General features: G+C 46.9%; 1 protein-coding gene across 1 annotated transcript in view; it reads right to left on the bottom strand.

Annotated features, from left to right (window-relative positions):
• SDK1 (sidekick cell adhesion molecule 1) overlaps nt 1-18997 on the bottom strand; it is a 531480-nt gene that overhangs the window by 147665 nt on the left and 364818 nt on the right. The window contains exons 18-19 of the mRNA XM_042922245.1: nt 4946-5061; nt 2990-3182 (exon numbers count right to left, since the gene is read on the bottom strand). Coding sequence (XP_042778179.1) covers nt 2990-3182; nt 4946-5061 — 309 coding nt within the window. The remainder of the gene's footprint in view (nt 1-2989; nt 3183-4945; nt 5062-18997) is intronic.

Genomic DNA, 18997 nt, shown 5'->3' with positions numbered 1-18997 from the left:
AATCAGCATTTAATTATGATATAATTACAGTAGGAACAAGACTTGATGAGATAGGCACACATCCTTTTTTTAAATGAAAGAGCTAAATGCGATCAACGTTCTCCTTTAATCCTAAACTCTGAGGGCGGGGGAAGGGCTGCATAACATTCGCAGCTGAAAAGCAGGTTCCACAGAAGAATGCACATTATTCTTTCCAAGCACTTGCGATGAAACATTTACCAAGACTGACCGTGTGCTGTGCCATAAAGCAAACTTCAATGAATTTAAAGGAATTGAAACTGTACAAAGTGTGCTCTCTGACCATAATGGAATCTAGCTAGAAATCAGTAGCAGAAAGGCAACAGGAAAATCTCCAAACACAAGGAAACTAAATAGTACACTTCTAAATAATTCGTGGGCCAAAGAGGAAGTCTCAAAAGGAATAAAAATACATAGAGCTGAATGAAAATGAAACACACTATAGCAAAATATGAACACGATGTATCAAAGTATGTGGGATGCAGCTAAAGCAGTGTGGGGAGGAAAATTTATAGCACCAACTGTTTATAATAGAAATGAGTTTAAATCCATAGTTTAAATACCCACATCAAGAAATTTAAAAAAAAAGATCAAAAAATAAACCCAAAGCAAGCAGAAGGAAATATTAGCAGCAGAAATCAACAAAACCAAAAATAGGAAAACATTAGAGAAAACTCGATGAAATAAGAAGTTGGTTCCTCAAGAAAAAAATCAACAAAATTGATAAATCTCTAGGAAGAATGACAGAAATATAAAAGGAGAACACCACTCTCATAAATGAACAAGGAACACAATGACATATCCTGCAGCCATGGAAGAAGGGACTACCGCCAGGAGTGTGACATCCACACACGTGAAAGTCACAGATACTGACACCAGACCAAGATTAAACAGACAACTGAACAGTAGTATAACCATGGGAGAAACTGAAACGCTCCCCCAAAAGAAATTTCCAGGCCCAGAGGATTTCACTGGAAAATGCTACCAAACAGTTAAAGAAGGATTGACGCCAATTTTATGCAATTGCTTCTAGAAAGCAGAAGACGGGGGGAAACAACCAAATTTATTTCATGAGGTCCACATTTCCCTGACACCAAAACCAGGCAGACATTAAGTACGGGAAAATAAAACTGCAGACCAGTATCTCTCATCAACTTGGATGCAAAAACATCACCCACAAAGTATCAGCAAACAGAATCCAACAACATAAAAAATAATTACAAAATGTGACCAAGTGGGATTTACTCCAAGTGTGTAAGCCTGGCTCAACATTTGCAAATCAATCCACAGTTATCTGTCCACTCGCTGAAAAGACAAATCCCATAATCCTATCACTCCATGCAGTCGAGGCACCTGCAGAATTGAACGGGCAAGGTAGTCACAGGAGTCACAGGGTGGAGCGAGAGCTGGGTTATGGAGAGTGTGACAGGTTAGGGGCCCAAGTAATCGTTTATCTGGGAAGGAAATGAGCTCACTGGGAGCTCAGCAGGTCAGGGCAGTCAGGGAGGGATGAGGGAGATCTGAGAAATGGTCAGACTCTTCCTCCTCCGAGAGAAGAACTGGGGTGTAAACAGAAAGATTCTGAGATGGCAGCTAGGAGGAGGAAGCTCATTTTGGACAGCCTTGACCCCTATAAATGCTGCCTCTGAGCACTGCAGAGGCTGAGGTCACAGGGAGCAGGGAGGTCAGAACCCCACCGCCACACTGCCCATCGGGGTCATCGGTGGAAGAGGGGGCCGGCCACACCCTGAGCTGGAGGACAGACGAGTGGCAGCCCTGGGTGACACTGTCTTAAATGTCTACTGGTTTCAACTGTCCTTATAAACAGAGGACACACTCACTGTAGAAATGAGATATGCGGCAAAATCCAAACAAAAATGTAAAATAAATTCCTAATCACACCACATAGAGATAATAACCGTCAAAAATGTGACATATTGGGTGGCTCAGTCTGTTAAGCGTCCGACTTCGGCTCAGGTCATGATCTCGCGGTCCATGAGTTTGAGCCCCACGTTGGGCTCTGTGCTGACACCTCAGAGCCTGCAGCCTGTTTCAGATTCTGTGTCTCCCTCTCTCTCTGACCCTCCCCCGTTCATGCTCTGTCTCTCTCTGTCTCAAAAATAAATAAAACATTAAAAAAAATGTGACGTATTTTCTTCAAGGTCTTATCTCATGGAGTTTTATACAAGTTTTATACAATGTTTTTATAAAATTTGTATCTCATACAGTTTTGTGTATTATTTTTTTCACTTATCATTAGATCATGACCATTTTCTCTCTAAACTTTTTTTTTAATAACTGATGAAATATTTAGTATATTGTCATTCCATAAGTTTTTCAGTTACACCCCTCTGGAATATCTGAATGTTTTTCTTCTTCTTTTTTTTTTTTTTGCAGTTGCAAATAACTGCTGTGAGCCTCCCTATGTCAGTGCCTTTGTGTACACGTGTGGTCATTTTCTCAGGTGACTTCTCCATATAATGCCTTCTGCAGTGTCATCTGGTCTGAGGGCAGAGCAGGAGCTGGTGTGAACTGACTGGATAGAGACAACACCGAGTCAAGGTGCTCAGAGGGGCCCAGGGTGAGATGCCCCGGGGAGGGTCAGGGAAGACGCAGGCTGGGAGGCCTGGCAGGGCATTCTAGAAGATAAGGGGGTTGGAAGTTGAAATCTGGGGGAAGAGAGGACCAGCAAGATGAAAGGCTGACCACAGGGCTGAGACCAGACTGTTTCTCTTTCCCTCTGAGCTCTGTCCGCCTGCCAGGCTTCCAATCCCAGGGACCGCCTTCCACCACTCATTACCATTACTTTCCACTGACTATCTCCCTAGAGCACACGCACCCCGAACACTGAGGACATGGAGGTTCCTGATGACCCTCCGTGGGCTCCGCCCAGCGCTGGAGGAGACAGCGGTCGGGCCTCCTGGAGGGCTGACTTTGGCTGCTGGTGCGACCACGACAGATGGGTACTCACTGTCCTCATGAGTCCGTACGAGCTGAGGCGTGCTTGGAGGCCCGTCCCCCGGAGTGGTGAAACACAGGACTGACGTGAAGTAGGCAGTGAACTTCTTCAGGTTCGTTATATACCCGTGGTGGGCTCCATGGAAATCTGGCGCAATGGTGACCACAGTGATGGCCTCCGGGATCTCTGCGGGCCATGCCAGAAGCTGGGACGGGACAGGGTGAGAAAGAAATCCTTTTTAATTGTATGTCTTCATTCTCAAGTCTGTATCAGAATCTTATTTTGTGCTTGACGTAACTTCAAAGAGAGCCACGTCACGATCAAGAAACTCTGTAAGTCTAACGTTTTAGAGTCCCACTTAAACATACTGACTTTAAGAGACATCTCGTAGATTGTTGAGATCATATATTTGTATGTATTTGATACATGTCCATATAAATAAAATCTCTACTTTAACTCAATTTGAAATAACCGACATTCCTCAAACTTTCACTTACGCTTCACTTAAAGATGATGCGGGATGTACGTGTTTTCAGACACTAAGCAATAAAGACGACACCATCTTTCTTCAACTTAATCAGTACAACGAAACACGGACACAAATATTTTTTCCAGATAGTCACCTACTCTGGCTCAAAAAGAAGCCCCCTGATTCAATGGGAATGAATCTTAATTATTTGTGATTTATGTCACACTGCTTTTCTGAAAAGAATTTTAGGAGGTTGATTACAGTTTTGAAGAAAAATAGTGCATCTACATATTCTAAGGGATGTTGTTTTCACATGCGGGCAACATCATGTATGAGCGGGACTTCTAATTCCTGTGACGCCAAACATTTGCAGGGCTAATTAGGTCTGAAGGCTGACGTGCCTCAGGACACAAAGCGTATTTACAGAGATCAAACCGACGTCGAGCCATCGAATGAACCCTCTGGTCTTGCCAATAAGACCTGACAGGAAAGCCAAGGAGGCAAAATCATCTTGGTTGATCTGATCATTATGATTTTCTCTCAAAAAAGCTTCTGACTGTAGATTCTTCTGGGGAATCAAAAAGAAAAGAAAAGAAGAGAAAAAAGAAAAGAAAAAAAAAAGAAAAAAAGAAGAAAAGGCAGGACAAATTTCTAGCTACATCTGCCACGTAATGAAAACCAAAAAGTGTTTTTGTAAGTTGAATCCAAATGGGGAAAAAAAGGGAACCACGTGTCTAAGGAAATAATACCCTCCGAATCTGAAATTACCAAGAATTCGAGTGGACTAGGTAGAGTCCCCTCCCCATGAAGATCTTCCCTAAGTCTACCTTCTAATGCAGAACACCTGTGAATACGTTGTAGGTAAAATTAACACAGGACCCCGGGCCAGCTAGAAGCTGATCTAGTCGGCAAGATGAACTACACTTTGGGAAGTTATGTCCAAATACACCTGTGAAGGTAACATATTCTGGTAGCTAAGGACAGAAGGAGGTTGGATGGTGGGGATCGGTCTGTGTCTCTACTTCAGTCCAGGTAGGTGCCCTAAATTCTCTGGTCTCGGTTCTATAAACAGAACTCTCCCTTAAATCCAGAGGGGGAAGGAATAAATGCCCTTACTTGATAGAAATATCATTCACTTGCGTCCAGTGCCCTTTGTTCTTCCGAGAGGACCCCTTGCCGGGAAGAAGTGGTTTGTACAAATGCTGATTCTAATCAATCGAGATAGGTTTTCCACTGGTAATTTTAAAACGAATGGCTTTTTTCAAAAGAAATTACTCTGTTGCATCTGAAACGTCCTCTTGAAAACTAACAATTTGAGTTCCTGAACCAGTAGAAGTGACAAGACCTTGGATAAATGCTGACCACCCCCCAGCCCCGACCAAGGTCGACATACACCGTAGCTTGGTGCAATGGGTTCTTGATGAGATGAGGGGTGGGCAGCCCGCAAGACCATAACACAGCACGACAGCCACCCAGGGTTCTGAGCCAGGTCCGGGTACCTTGTATCCCTGGTTGATGCCATTGATGAACTGCTGAGGTGGAGGGTTCCACAGGAACTGGATGGTTGTGGAATTCACAGCGTCCGTCTGCACATTCTGGGGGGGCGCGGTAGGCACTGTTCCCGGGCGGTCGTGGAGGACAGCAGGGCAAACAGCAGGAGCACAGTAGGGAGAAGAGAAGAGAAAGACACCCTGAGCTGCCATTCATGATTCACAGGCAATTACGCCATCGAGAAGAGCGAAGTGTGATGAATGTTTTTGGAGGCTAATAGTGGCATCAGAAAGAAAAAGAACTAGGCTATTTCTCATTTTCTTCTGGAGAATTCTTTAAGGCATAGGCAGAGAAGTGGACTGGATCATCTCATTCCACGGGTGACGCTTTCCCAGGAATCCCGAGATAAATAGCTAATGAAAGCTTTCTCTGGTTTCTTTTTTGGTTACTTGGCGTGTGAGACTCAGGCAAGGTTTCATCTAGAAGCCCCTCCCCCTTTAGACACCACTATGTTTCAAGCCCATTTATCCTTCGTATCGAAAAAGAAAAAGGCATCCCTTCCCATATGGATTATTCATTCATTTGGAGGCTAAATCTCTCTTGGTCTGTTACGGGACCGCCATTTTTAAGATTTTCCACTCTTGCTGTCTTTCTGTTATTGACCAGCTATATACGTGCCAAATGGCCTGCCTTCCAGGAAGTCACATTCTAGGGGAGATACTCATTTGACGGATACAGGCAAATCGCTCCCTGGAGCGGGAGACTCACGGGGCAGACTCCGTCCTAGGAAAGCACGGAAGCCTTCAAGTCAGGAGGCATCTGGACTAGGTCCAAAAGGACGGGCCTTGAGAAAGGCACTCTCCGCCCGGAAAACGGAGCATGCAAGGTCTGATGTTTATGAAATCTCTGGTGCACTGTGAGAAAACAGTGAGCGTGGTGAAACATGGGGTGCACAGGGGCAGTGTGGCTGAGGAAGCGGATTAGGTTGCTTTGGGCATCGCCTCCTGTGCCGAACCCAGTGGTTGATCACATATACAGTAGGCAATGGGGGAATCAGAAGTGTTGCGGAAAAGGCAGTGATGCGACCTGGCGAGCCGGTGGAGGATGAGAACCCCAGTGGCCTCGAAGGAGGGGACTAGCACCCTGGGGGTGACATCCAACTTTCTGCAAAGGAAGGTTGCTTGTTTCAGAAACAGGACGCAGAAACTGAAAGGATCTTTTGGCTCAAGGTAAAGAAACAAAGACCACAGTCTCCCGGCCCAGAACATGTGGGAACAGAGCATGGTCCTGTTGAAAGATCATCGTGATCTCTCATTATTCTCCTCTTGGAAGGCTCATCTCGTTAGGCAGAAATAAAAACGCATAAAATTTGCCCAAGCCCCTCAACTGGGCTCTACAAGTCACACTCTCTTCCCATCTGCTCCAGACCCTGGCTGCGCTAGACCTCAGACCCTCCCTCCACCAGCCACCGAGTCCACGGTCCCGTTCCCCGCTCAGCATTTGTGGATTAAAAGCGCCCAGGGGGGTCGCGGTGCCTAGGATGCAGAAAGCTGGGAAGAACCTCACATCCAGCAATAAGGAAAAGCTGAACTAACTACAAAATCTTAACTTTCCTTGAGCCCACAGAAAGCCGAGGTCGACAGGACAACCTGGTGGTCTGGAACGTTAAGAAAAGACACGCCTCTTGACGGGTCAGAGTGTGAGGGCCGGCTCACCGGTGACACAGCAGGGCAGCACCATCGGGGACACCGTACAGCTGGGTAAGGGAAACTCAGCTAAACTTCCTAATGAGTCAACAGCGGCCAGAGGACGGAGGGCTTGGCTGGTGCCGATGCCCAGACAAGTTCAATACGGACAGACAGATACACGAAGGAGAGAATTGCAACGGTCTTCTCGTAAACCAGAAGGCAATGGAGTATGATATGTTTAAAGTACCGATGGGAAAACCTATCGTCCCGGGGTTCTTGTCCTGTGGAAGCATCATAAAGATGTGTTCCGGAAGACGAAAATGGAGAGAATTCATTACTAGCAGACCCGGACTACGAGAGATGCTGGGGGAATGTGCTGTCCAGTGGACACCCAAACCGCACGTCTACGCGGAGAAATGATTTCCAGACACAGTTCAAAAGAAGGTAGATCTCTTTCTTTCCTTATTTTGACTCACTCTCAAATAGAGTTGACTGTTTAAAGCTAGAAGAGCCGCGTTTTCTCGGGACTTGTAACGTGGTAAGAGTGAAGTGAACGGCCCCGAAGGCACGAAAGGTGGGAGGGAGGCGCCGGAAGCATCTGTGGGTGAAGTTCTCACGTTATGCACGAGCTGCACTTCAGGAGAAACTGTAATTCACTAAGGACATAGATTTTAAATTCCAGAGCAATCACTATGTGAGTTTGAAAAGAGATACAGAACAAGACAAGTGAGGGAAAAAAAAAAAAAAAAACAATGTAGATACAAAAACAGCTAATTAATCCCAGAGCAGGCAGGCAAAAGAAATAGAAAAGGAGGAAATGAGAGAGGGGACACGTAGAAAACAGCTGGCAGGGGATAGATTCTAATCTCACCTGCTGAGAGTCCCATAAAATGTCAACAGTCTGTACGGAGGGATAAAGGACAGACTCCCAGATGGGTGAGGAGGAGGGAAGAAAAGGAGCGGCTGGGAGGAGAAGACCACCGAGTCAGAGTGCGCTTTTCTCCCGGAAGCCGCGCTCTCTGGACGCAGGCTCGGTGCTGAGGTTTCGTGGACTGAGACTCCGTACGGCCTTCCTGTCCAACGTTGTGATGTTCTCTAGAACATAACACTTGCAAAGAACTGGGATTTTGCATAAATTAAATGAGCGATAAGTTCCTGGTGTCCTCAGAGGACATCTTGTGTCTTTGCAGTGCTTTGGGGACAACATGATCATTGCCCCGAGAGGCTCATGCTTTCCTGGTTTGGGCTGGTCACCCCAAGGTCAGCGTGTCTCTGGGGTCCACCGTGGTCTCAGCACCACGGGCCCTGGGGGCCCTGGGGTGACCCGACCAAGGACGCGGCTCTGTCTTGCCCAGGCTCTCTCACCTGGAGTCACGCGAAGTCAGGAGGTAAGGATGGCTGGTGCCACACCCTTGCACGAAGCTCACGGAGCCGGACGCCCTTTCCACCCCAAAGTCACGGGACGGAGATTCTGGAGCCTCAGGCTCCTTCTTCTCACCCACCCTGGGCTCCATCCACAAACTCAGCAGTTCTCCTGGGCATCCATAGGCTCCCTGCCGGCCTAATTACTGTCGCCGGAAATGCCTCACACGTTCGTGGACAGTGGAATAAAAAATCCTCTCAAGTGAGAGAAAGAGCTACAGCCAGAAAATCTTTCTTGACACAGCTTCCAATAGAGGCTGAAAGACCTTCCGGGTGGAGGGCGGAGGGCGGTGGCAGGAACCTGTCTGCAGGCTTCACAGGAGATCTGAGGGGAGCTGTGGCCTCCCACCGCTCCCAATAAGGCCTCAGGGGCATTTTTCTCCCCAGATAATTAGCATGCGAAGTGTCTTTCTTTCCTGTCCCTAACTGCAGGCCTTGAAGAGGTTTGGTAAAGTGACAAGTGTGGTTTTCCACACTTCTTTTTCTTTTGTGGTTTTCCTTGCTTAAAAAAAAAATACATTTTCTCTAGATAATTCCCCCAGCACTGAACCCAGTATGTTCTCAGTCTTAAATTCAACACAGCTTCAAGCCGTTCAGCACTGTCTCGATTCTCACAGCCAAGGACGAGGATCTCTGTCGTGAGCACCCAGCACCCAAGGGCACCGAACGACTCCGGCATGTGAAACAAAAAACCACAGGAGTTTTAGAAACAGGAATTTATCCGCTACGGAAAAGTCTGTGGTGGGATAACGCAATGGCGGGGGGGGGGGGGGGGGGGGGGGGGAATGGTTCTTGGAGTGGGCCAGCAGGAGGCGCTGCAGGGCCCGTCAGGCGCCTGGGATGGGCCACACCAGCGCCCAGGTTACTGCCATCTGTCAATTTTTCAGAGTGGCAAACTGCGGTCTGCAGCCACCGAAACACTTACAACTGTTGAATTACACTCGAAAACTATACCCATGTATGCATTGCACGTCGCTAAGTGAAAAAAGCCGGACTGAAGAGGCTACATACTGTGCGATTTCAACCACGTGACATTCTGGAAAAGGCAAAACCACAGAGGCAGTGAGGTCGGCGCTTGTCAGAGGGGAGGGAGGGATGTGAAGAAAGTGGAGCACAGAGGATTTTTAGGGCAAGGAAACCACTCTGTGTGAGGTTATAACGGACACGGGTCACTATACCGTCATCAAAACCCATAGAGTGTATGCACCGAGAGCGAACCCTAATGTGAACTCTGGGTTGTGGGCGACAGTGATTGTCAGTGAAGTTCACTGACTAACAAATGCACCACCCTGGGTTGATCTTAAAGAAATTTCCTTCTCCCTCCTTTCCTTCCCTTCTTCCTGGTTAGTCATGTAAATTCAGCAAGAGCGGATTCTTGATGGATTTCAAAATGAGTCTACTAATTTTAGAAATCGAAAAATGTTTTAAAATAATAAGCTATATAAATAAATCAACTCATTAAAGAAGACTACAGAGTTTTACTGCTCCCAGTAATTGACTTTTTGAAATATTTGGGATAGAATACATAGTTAATATTTATATGTCATGAATTTTTCGGATTTTTAGTTCTTTAATCAAATAGAAATGAATGTCAATACTGCCTATGCAGGCTTCTTCTTTTTTTTGATTTTTCAACTCAGTTCATTTGCAAACATTCCTAAGAATGCATGTAACAAAACTTTTATGAAAAGTTGATTTCTGAAGTCATTAAGACCTACAGTCCATTTTATGTACTTTATATTTAAGTATATAATATTTATTACAATTGTTCACATCTATATCATTAACACTATTTTATATTTACAGAGACATACTTCCCCAGCATAACGGACAACTTTCTGGTTAATGGGAGTCATTAGGTCCACCTACTCCAAAAGTAAAGGAACTTTCTACCTGAGGAATGTCATGGCAATGATCGGAAATTGAGATCTGTGTGCTCGGAGAATCTTCTTCTTCAGCCGAAATTTAGTACGTGATGGGAAAGGAATGTGATGAAGTGACAATACCAGGCAGATTGCAGAAACCCCTTTCCCCAAAGCACTGATCTTACACAGAAAAGATCACAAGTGGGAAATTGCCTGTAGCTACACAATGGGAAGGAAGGGTATTTATGAGTTTGGTTGCAACCGTATCAGATCAAGTTCAAGAAGCTGGTTACATCGTCCCGCACTTGAGAGCGGAAGCCAACAATTCTCCTGCAACCCCAGAATCACTCTTCTTGCCAGACTGAGCGCAAACTGTCAGCAACGAGTCTGAGACCGATGATGCACGGGGGATAGGAAAGGTTCTGTTCTTGAGTGGCACTGTGAGAAGCCGTGGATGATATGTCGGATGACCCAGAGAGAGACAAACTTCGTCCGGAACATTATTAAAGCAAAACGTCCTGAGTGACTCCTTCAAAAGAGATGGGTAGAACGTTACTTTGTTGTAAAAATACATACTCGAGTTAGATTGAGTGTCCCTGTTTGTGAAGAAGCATTCCCTGTATTAAGCGTTATGGGGGCTCAGAGGATACACCTAGAAGGAGGCGAGGAAGTGAGGACAGCTCACGAGAAGATGCTCTTCGAGATGGCAGCTAGTGAGGCCTCGGCTGATCTAAGCTGTTGTCCCAAACTGAGGCCAAGGGACTAGGCTTTCCCATGCCCAGAGCATCGAGCCATTAGCCACAGGCTGACCATGGGAGGGGGGTCCTCTTGAGTGAAGCAGTGGGCAGTTCCAGGAGGGTCACAACAGTGAGCCCTGAGCCCGCCGGGTGCCGGCACTGGTGACAGGCGTGTCCCCCACAGGAAGTGATCTGGGCAGGGGGCACCACAGTATACCGCACGCATAGCAGACATGCTAGGAAGGACGGAATGGTCACAGTTAAATGGATGCTAGGAATAAATGTGTATTTATATGTATCAAAGAACACATTTGTAAGCGATGTATACCAAAGGCAAAAGCAGGGTATAAAGATTTTACTGCAAAATTCAATCTGAAAAGCCTGAGATTCCAGAAATCCATTGTTTCATTCACAGAGAAATTCTCCTCTGTAAGTGGTGGCCTGTAGGCCTCCCCGAATGCCGCATTGAATGATGCTGTCAGAATGGTACATCTAATAAAATTCAAGCATGCTACAGTCCCACCTTTTTTTTGTCGTTGCCTTGTGAAAGAAAAAAAACGGCATCCCTTTTGACAGAAGCTTTCCTTTCGAGGGATTCAAGATAACGCTACACGTCAGGCGAGGTTTGAAATATCAGCACTCATCAATCTGTGACGGAAACTTTTCTGGTTTAATGACCTGGGCTAAGTTTGTCTCTGGGCCATCTGACATGCCGCCCATCTGTCTTGTGATAGCATTCCTCGAAAACGGGGACTTCCCTGTTTCCCGTTTCAATTCCAGGTGGAAGCCTATGGGCTTGTCCGAAAGAAGGGTCTTGCAAGAGTGTGTGAACTGAACAAAGCAGTTATGATCACTGTTATTCGTTTTACGGACTGGGCCTCCCTTTGAAGATTTGTTGAAGGATGAGTTATGGGCCCCAACAATGGCGTAGTTAACTGACACTTTTGAGCACCTGAGCAGACGGACACAGTGGAGACCTGCCGAGATCTGGCCGAAGTATCCTGACACGTATGGGTTCAAAGAAGAAACTCCGCGTGGTTACGGAGTTAAAAACTGTGCACTAGCGATATGGGATCGATTTTATAATTCTAAAGGAGTCAGCGTTTGAACTCTGAAGGAAAAATATTAAGACTGGCAACAACTTCTGTGTAGATCCATAGAAATGCCCATTATTTTGAAATACTTGATATGAAAAACATTTGCTCAGAATCCAATCCGTTCACCTCATCACAAAAAAATGTTCAACGTTATGTCTGTCAAAGAAATAAAAGGAAGAGCTCTTAGCCTAAAGAAATTATGCCCGTAAAGTGCAATTGAAAGAGGCTGAATTATCTGCATTCCGGTTAATGGCAAGGAAGAAGTTTCTCCTAACTGGGTGGAGAGAGTAATAAATTATCTTCAAACACGTGCGACCACCTACTTGTACAAATACTTCTCGTCAACGGTAACTTCCACGTGTTTGAAGAGGTTAAAAGTCTGCATGCAGTCAAAATGGAGCGCCATCCAAGGAGTACAACCAGATATTAAAAATGTTACTTTCACCCATCAAGGTCAAGTAACTCACTATACATCCTGAGATTTTTGATTGGCAAGGTTTATACAAATTCACCACATAATAGTTTCCTTTACATTCTCCAAAGGTGACCAGAAAGGCTTTAAAGAAATACTATTAGGAATCCATGGACTAAAATGCATTTGAAACCTTTCATTCACTTCACTGCAGTTTTATTATTATTAATTTTCATGATTTTCATATTTTCCCATGTTTAACTCGTGGGAGTCTCGTCAGGTGGGCCTGAGTCTTTCTGACAAGTTCTTCCTGGATTTGATAGTTCGTTTTTTTTTTTTTCTTTTTTTCTTTTCTTTTCTTTTCTTTTTTCTCTTTTTTTTTCTTTCCTTCCTTTCTTTTTCTTTGCTTTTTGAGCTCTCAAGATCTCACAGGCTCACCTTATGGGCTACCTGCTGGATAACTTACCTGGAAGCATCCATTTATTTATCCAAGAAAGCCCGTTTATTTCTGTGGTTCCTAGGAAGCTCAGTGCGAGGGTGTTGGTTCCTATTTCTAGGCCTTTTAAAAAGTTCTTTTTTTTTTAAAGGTAAAACATCATACTACTATTTCAAACTCAAACTATTAATATAATAGTTTCAAACTATTACGGCTGCAGAATGGCTTCCGTGCCTGGTTTGTTCCCCCAGGACGCTGCTGATGGACGTTTCGGTAGGTCTGGTCCTTCCGGAACCTCTAGCGCTGAGGTGGACCGTCTCAGGTATGTGCTGCTCCATTTTTTTGTCTGTCTCACTGGAGTAACTTTCTACAAAGCGGAGAGTGGACACTCTCCAGTTAATGGCACTAGAAGTCCCACCCATTTGGGGTAGAAGACGAAAAGGAATTCACAATAGTTTTAAACGAGACAGGTAATTTTCATTTTGAAATGTCTGATGCTTTCAGACATTATACAAAGACTTTTTTCAAAATCGTTTCATAGCGAGCTACCAAGGTAAGCCCCTCCCCCTCCCCAAATCTGTGCCGTGTGGCTCCGGGAGACGAGGACACTCACCACCTCACCGCCCTACAGCCACGGAAACCCAGATACCAGAAGCGTACCTCGTCGTCGGGTCCTCCGGCTTCTCCCGTGAGGTCCCCTGCGGCGGTAGGGTCCGGTCCAGATCCTGCGCTGCCTTTCCTAATCCTGTCTCTTCAGTCTTCAGCCTGGAGCTCAATTTCTCCTCGACTCCTGTGGCCTGGACATCTTGGGATATTTATTGCAGGCTCATCTGTCACGTCAGTTTGTGTTCGTCTGATGTTTCTTCTCGGTTAGGCTCCAGCTATGGATCTTAGGAAGGAGGAGCACAGCGGTGATGCTCCGTTCTCCCGTCGAGTCCTCTCTGCACGATTGTGATCTGTGCCATCGCCGGGGAGGTTCCCTGTAACCACGTGCTGCCAGGTTGGGCCTCAGCAGAGTTATCCTTTCCCCCTGTAATCCATACACGCTTTGGGAGGAGATACGGGGACCCTCCTCCCACTGGTCGCGGCATCCAGGGTCGGGTGCCGATCGACCTCCCCGTGTTTGTATCACGCTGCATTCTCAGTGAAGAAGTGTGCCCCTCTTTCAAACCTTATCACAGAATTTTGTCAAATGTTCACATTTTGACCAAAATGACAGGCGAGAAATGGTGTCTCTGTGTAGCTTCGCTCTGTGCTCCTCTCATTGGTAGAAGGGAGCATCTTCTCACGGGGCTAAGGGCATTTGCACTGCTGTTGATTCGATTTTCTTATTTCTTGACTTCTTTCTTTTGCATATCGGTCTATTACTTCTCTCTTTTAGAGGCTCTTGACAGAGCTTAATGTGCAGCTAATAACTTGTCTGGGAGATAATTTTGTCTGCTCTGTATCTTTCCCCCCTCTGCTTATTGTATTTTTTGGTATACAGAATATTTTAGCTATTTAAACATTTTATGTAGTCAAATTTATCATTTTTTTCCATTTATTGCTTCCAGATTGTGAATAATAGAGAACTCCCCCCCCCCCCCCCCCCCCCCAATTCTAGGTCACAGGGGAATTCGCTGGTTTTTCTTTTCTGGTACTTCTGCGGGTTCCGTTTTTAATATGGACGTCTCTGGTCTGTTTGGAATGCACCCTTGAATTCGGTGTAGGGAGTGGACCCAGCTTTGTCTTTTCCCACAGAGGAATCCACTTATCTCAATACTACTTATCAAAAAGCTGGTCTCTTTTACTCTTGCAAGATGCCGCTTCTACTGGGTACTAAATTTCCACGTGCAACCGAGTCCATTTCCGGATTTCCTACTCCATTCCATTCACGCACCAACCCCACACCTGGGTAGGCACCTGAGGAGGTACCGAGCCACGGACACGTACTCCAGTACGTACAGTCGACTCGGCATCACGGTTCTGTTCGATGACATTATGACAGCCGGAGTTCTGTCAAAGAATCCTTCCTCTGTGAAGCTTCGTAGAGGCAAGGGCCACACAAATGGCCCTACTGACGGTGCAGACAGAGTTCTGCAGACAGAGGAGGAGAGGAAAGGGCCACCGAGGCCACGTGGTTCACCCACAGCACGCAGATGGGTGGCCCCGCGGCCACCGTCGACACAGCTTCCAGCTCCACGTTCCCGCCATTCAGGTCACGCTAAACCCCTGCCGTGTGTGGCAGAGAGGCTCTCCCTCATGCTCAACTGAAACCTCTCCTTCCACGACTTCTGACCAGTGATGCCCATGTGCCTCCTGGGTAAAGCGTCCCCCGCACACACAGCTGTTAGACTATTTGAAAATCACAGGAATGTCCAGTCGGGCTTTACTACTATGGGCCAAGTGGACAGCCTGTTCCTCTGTTTCCCATGCGGCAGGATTGAGGGAGCACTCACTGCCCACTCTATACCGGTCTCCTCCTCCGAGAAGCCGTGGTTTTCTCCCCACCCCTCACGGTGAGGCACCTGGAGCCGATCTCAGCGCTCCAAGTGCCCAAGTGGCATCCAGCCAGACAGGATTCCTTGGCACTGTGATCTGCCTTGATGGTCTGTACAGACGAAGATTATGGTCTCAGTCCTCCTCGGGTCTGCGCTCGTCTATCCCCTGAGACTTTCTATGGTGACTGTCGGCGAGTCCTGTCTCCCCATCTTGTTGTCACATGACTGGGGTGTGTGTGCGTAACTGAAGTATTTTCCCTTATACCTTTCGTGTCCCAACTTGATTTCTTTTATGTTCGGTTTGATTTCAACCATCAATCTAAGAAAGCAATTTATTTTTTACTCCTGATCTGGGGATAGAATACACGAATCATCCCCTCTGAGCCGTGACCCCTGCATATTTGATGCGCGTGCCATCTCTGTTCCCTCCAAGTCGCCAGTAGAAGTGCTGACCAAAAAAAGCCCAGAATGATGGATTTTGCATCTGGAGTTATCCTCCAAGTGGTGGTGTATCAGGCAAGTTACACTCTTTGGGTGAAGCCAAGCCCTGGGGACCCATCTAATTATTCTGTCATCCAATCTGTATTTCCCCATCTTAGCCACAAAGGTGCTTAGTGAGTGAATTAGAAAATGAATGAATGAGTGGGAATCAAGCTACAGAATGACTATATATTTGGATCTGTCAACTCAGTAACCCTCCTCCAAAAGGAAATGAGGTTGGTGGGATGTGGTTCATTCTGAATGACCAAAGGGGACTCCTAGTGACTGCTTCCTGACAATTATAGACCCAGGTCTCTCGATTCCTCTTTGAAGTGGAACCTGAAGTCCTGTCCTCTAGCGAGTGTTTTTATAGCTTCGTGTACACATCTCCTCTCTATCCTTAATTTCTCAACAGAATTTCTGTTGAATGTGTTCTTCCTATCCTTTCTGACATGAAACTCATCCCTTGTCACAGTCTATTGTTCGAACACAAATCCCATTAACCTTGACAGGGAACAGATCAAGCCACAGGAAAAAGGTTACTAAAGCATGATCAGGCTGCTTGACTTGACTGAAGCGTAGCCTCACCTTCTTCGAAAATGCCGAAGGCACAAGTGTGGAGGAGAGGCTCTTCTAGATTCTGGTCTCCTCCAAGGACCCGTGCATTATTCTCGGTGGCTGGTCGTGGTCCACACAGCTCACTCACCCTAATTTGCCACTGACCACTGCCTGTATCTTCCTTTCTTTTCCGAGTCATGACCTTTATCTTAAGGAAGACTTCAGCCTCCTACCCAACCATCAGAGTTTCTAAACCACAGCTGAGATTTCTTGTGAGACATACCGTGTTCCTACGTTCCCCACAGGGCGTGCCCTCGTTCATGGGAAGAACCACTTTTTTCCAGCTGATGGTACTGACCCTCCCCGGGCACGATCCCCCTTTCTTTGAAAATGCCAGAGACATAAATATGGAGAGACTCACAGCATTCATGGTTTCGGCCCTCTGCTACCTACCAACCTCTAGAGAAGTGAGTCTCAGATCAGAGTCACCAGAATCATCTGGGGGCTTCTTGAAACACAGAGGGCAGGCTCCGCCCCCAGACTTTCTGATCCAGTGGGTCTACGTGGCCTGAGGATTGCATTTCTAACAAGTGGCACAGGGACCCGACTGAGAACCACTGCTCTGCAGTTTCTTTTCTGCCATTTTCTCTTTCCTTCCCTCCCCCCATCCTCCCCGTGACGATCACCTTTCATTTCATTTAGAGCCGGTTAATTGGTTGGCAGAAGACCCCACTCCTGTCCTCACGAGCCTCTTTGCCACCTTTCCTGCCAGGAACGTGTACTGGTATTTCCAGCCCAGAGAACCTGAGATTATGCCGGGCCAGCAATTTTCCCGAACTATTCTCTGCAGCTGAAAGGGTATGTTTCATTCAAGTATTCAAACAATATTATGCAAATTACGCAAGCTGATGTGCAACACCCTTGAGTAAACCCCAGCCTAGCGTTACAATTCATCTTGGCTTCCGTCTACACAAATGGCAGAATCGGTTTAAACTAACGGTCATTCTAAACAAAACTCCGCTGACCGTAGAGCTATGTGATGTTTTGGAGACGCACAACATGTCAGGTCAAAGGAAGAAGGTCACACCGGGAAGTACCAGCTCAGAGATTCACGGCGCCTCGTGGGACAGGGGACACGGGCGTCCAGGCTTCTGTGGTAGGAAAATGACTGACTTCTGCACCCTGCTTATTAGCCCCATCAGACTGACGTAAACCCAAGCGAAGAGTGCCAAGCATCCCAGTGACAATGCTGTAAAATTAGCTGAACTTAGCACGGAATGAAATCACCGTGCTTTGCCCAACACAATTTTTATCTATTAAGGTAGCACCACCTTATCTGTTAGAGATAAACTGTGAAACACAGCGTGTTACTGCAATAACGGCTCATCCTTCAATGCCCTCAAGCGCGCCGTCAGTTTTCCCGGTCGGTGAGCACCTGGCGTGAGGCCACGCGGGGCCTACCTTGCCCGGGAAGGAGTCTCCTCGCTTTGGATCCGCTGGCCGGGGCAGGAGCTCCCGGCAGCGCCTCTGCGCCGTGCGAGGGCGCACGGGTCTTCCGTCTTCACCACAACTGCGCACTCCCTTTTTCATTATCCTTGGAGGAGATGACATCAAATCCTAAGGGCTGCGGCGTCTAGAGCCAGAACTTGGTGGGGATTCGTGGCCATTGACTCCTCCGGGCAATTCCCCAGAATTAAATGCACATGCCTCTCAAAGAGGGGAGCCGCAAGCTCGTCATGTGGAAGAATTATTGGCTACGCGGTGCTGCACGGATGTCTCTATTGCAATCTTTGTGGCGGGTGCGACGGTTAATTCCAGATCGTTACAGGCCGCGGACAAGTTCTTGGGTTGTTATGGTTCTTGCCGTTTTGAGACACTGGAATGTTCTCACTGCATTAAACATTTCTAATGCGTTATTAGGGGGACAGATCTTGGATAAATAAGCTCAGGTCTCTTTTAATGACCTGAATAAAAAATAGTATTTTAATACTTTAGAAGTTGTGTGTGTCCCTTTCTGAACTTATTTTCCCCCTTATTTATTTCGGGACCAGCTTTAGGCTGGGGAGGCACAGCATGTGAGGTCGAGCAGGCAGGCACTGGGCTTTCCTTCGAGCTCCTGAGACCAGAAGAGGCAGGAGGGGAGGGAAGGCATCACGCTGGATACGGAGAGTAAATTGAGACAGCACCGGAAACTAACATAGAGACAATCAGCGTCTGTCTTTAATCGGACATACACTTATGCCTTGTTTATTTACATACCAGGCATTGTGCTTGGATTTGGAGATACAGACACAGACCCCACCCTCAAAGAGCCCCCAGGCTTGTAGGGAACACCAGTCTGTACATGACCAAACAATATGCTGGTCACGGCAATTTAAGACCGGTTCGATTTTTCCCTGTGTCTTCCTGTGGCAACTGAAGGCCAAGTCTTACCCTGGGAAGCCCTCCTCCCTCACGAGGTCATCTGCGCAGATCCAGGGGCTGGAACCCTCCTACAACCCCTGGATCGTAGCTCTGCGCCCAGGCCCGTTGCCTGCCGTGCCCCCACTCAATCCCTGTTTGGTCTTTCATCGTTGGCTGCGGTGGCTGTGGTGGTCTCTCCCTTGGGGACCCTGGTGCGTCCTACAGGCCAGTGGAGGAGCCTCTTCTGAAAGGGACACGGGTTCAGCTCAACCAAACGCCCTGTGTTGCTCGAATTCAGTGGTTTTCAAACTGCAGGTCTCCCAAGGCACTAGCAGACCAGGAAATCAATTTAGTGGCCGTGGCCAGCATTTATTAGAGAACCCGAGAGTGAAACGGAATGAAACAGGATGGCAAATATCAAAGAACGCCACACAGTGTAGGGGGGACTATTGTCGCACGAGCCTTTTGTTTCAGCTGTGTGT

Source organism: Panthera leo, chromosome E3 (assembly GCF_018350215.1).
Source record: "Panthera leo isolate Ple1 chromosome E3, P.leo_Ple1_pat1.1, whole genome shotgun sequence".
NCBI classification, from domain to species: Eukaryota; Metazoa; Chordata; class Mammalia; order Carnivora; family Felidae; genus Panthera; species Panthera leo.
The sequence above is the reverse complement of the archived record's forward strand: the minus strand, read 5'-3'. Positions and strand labels throughout refer to the sequence as shown.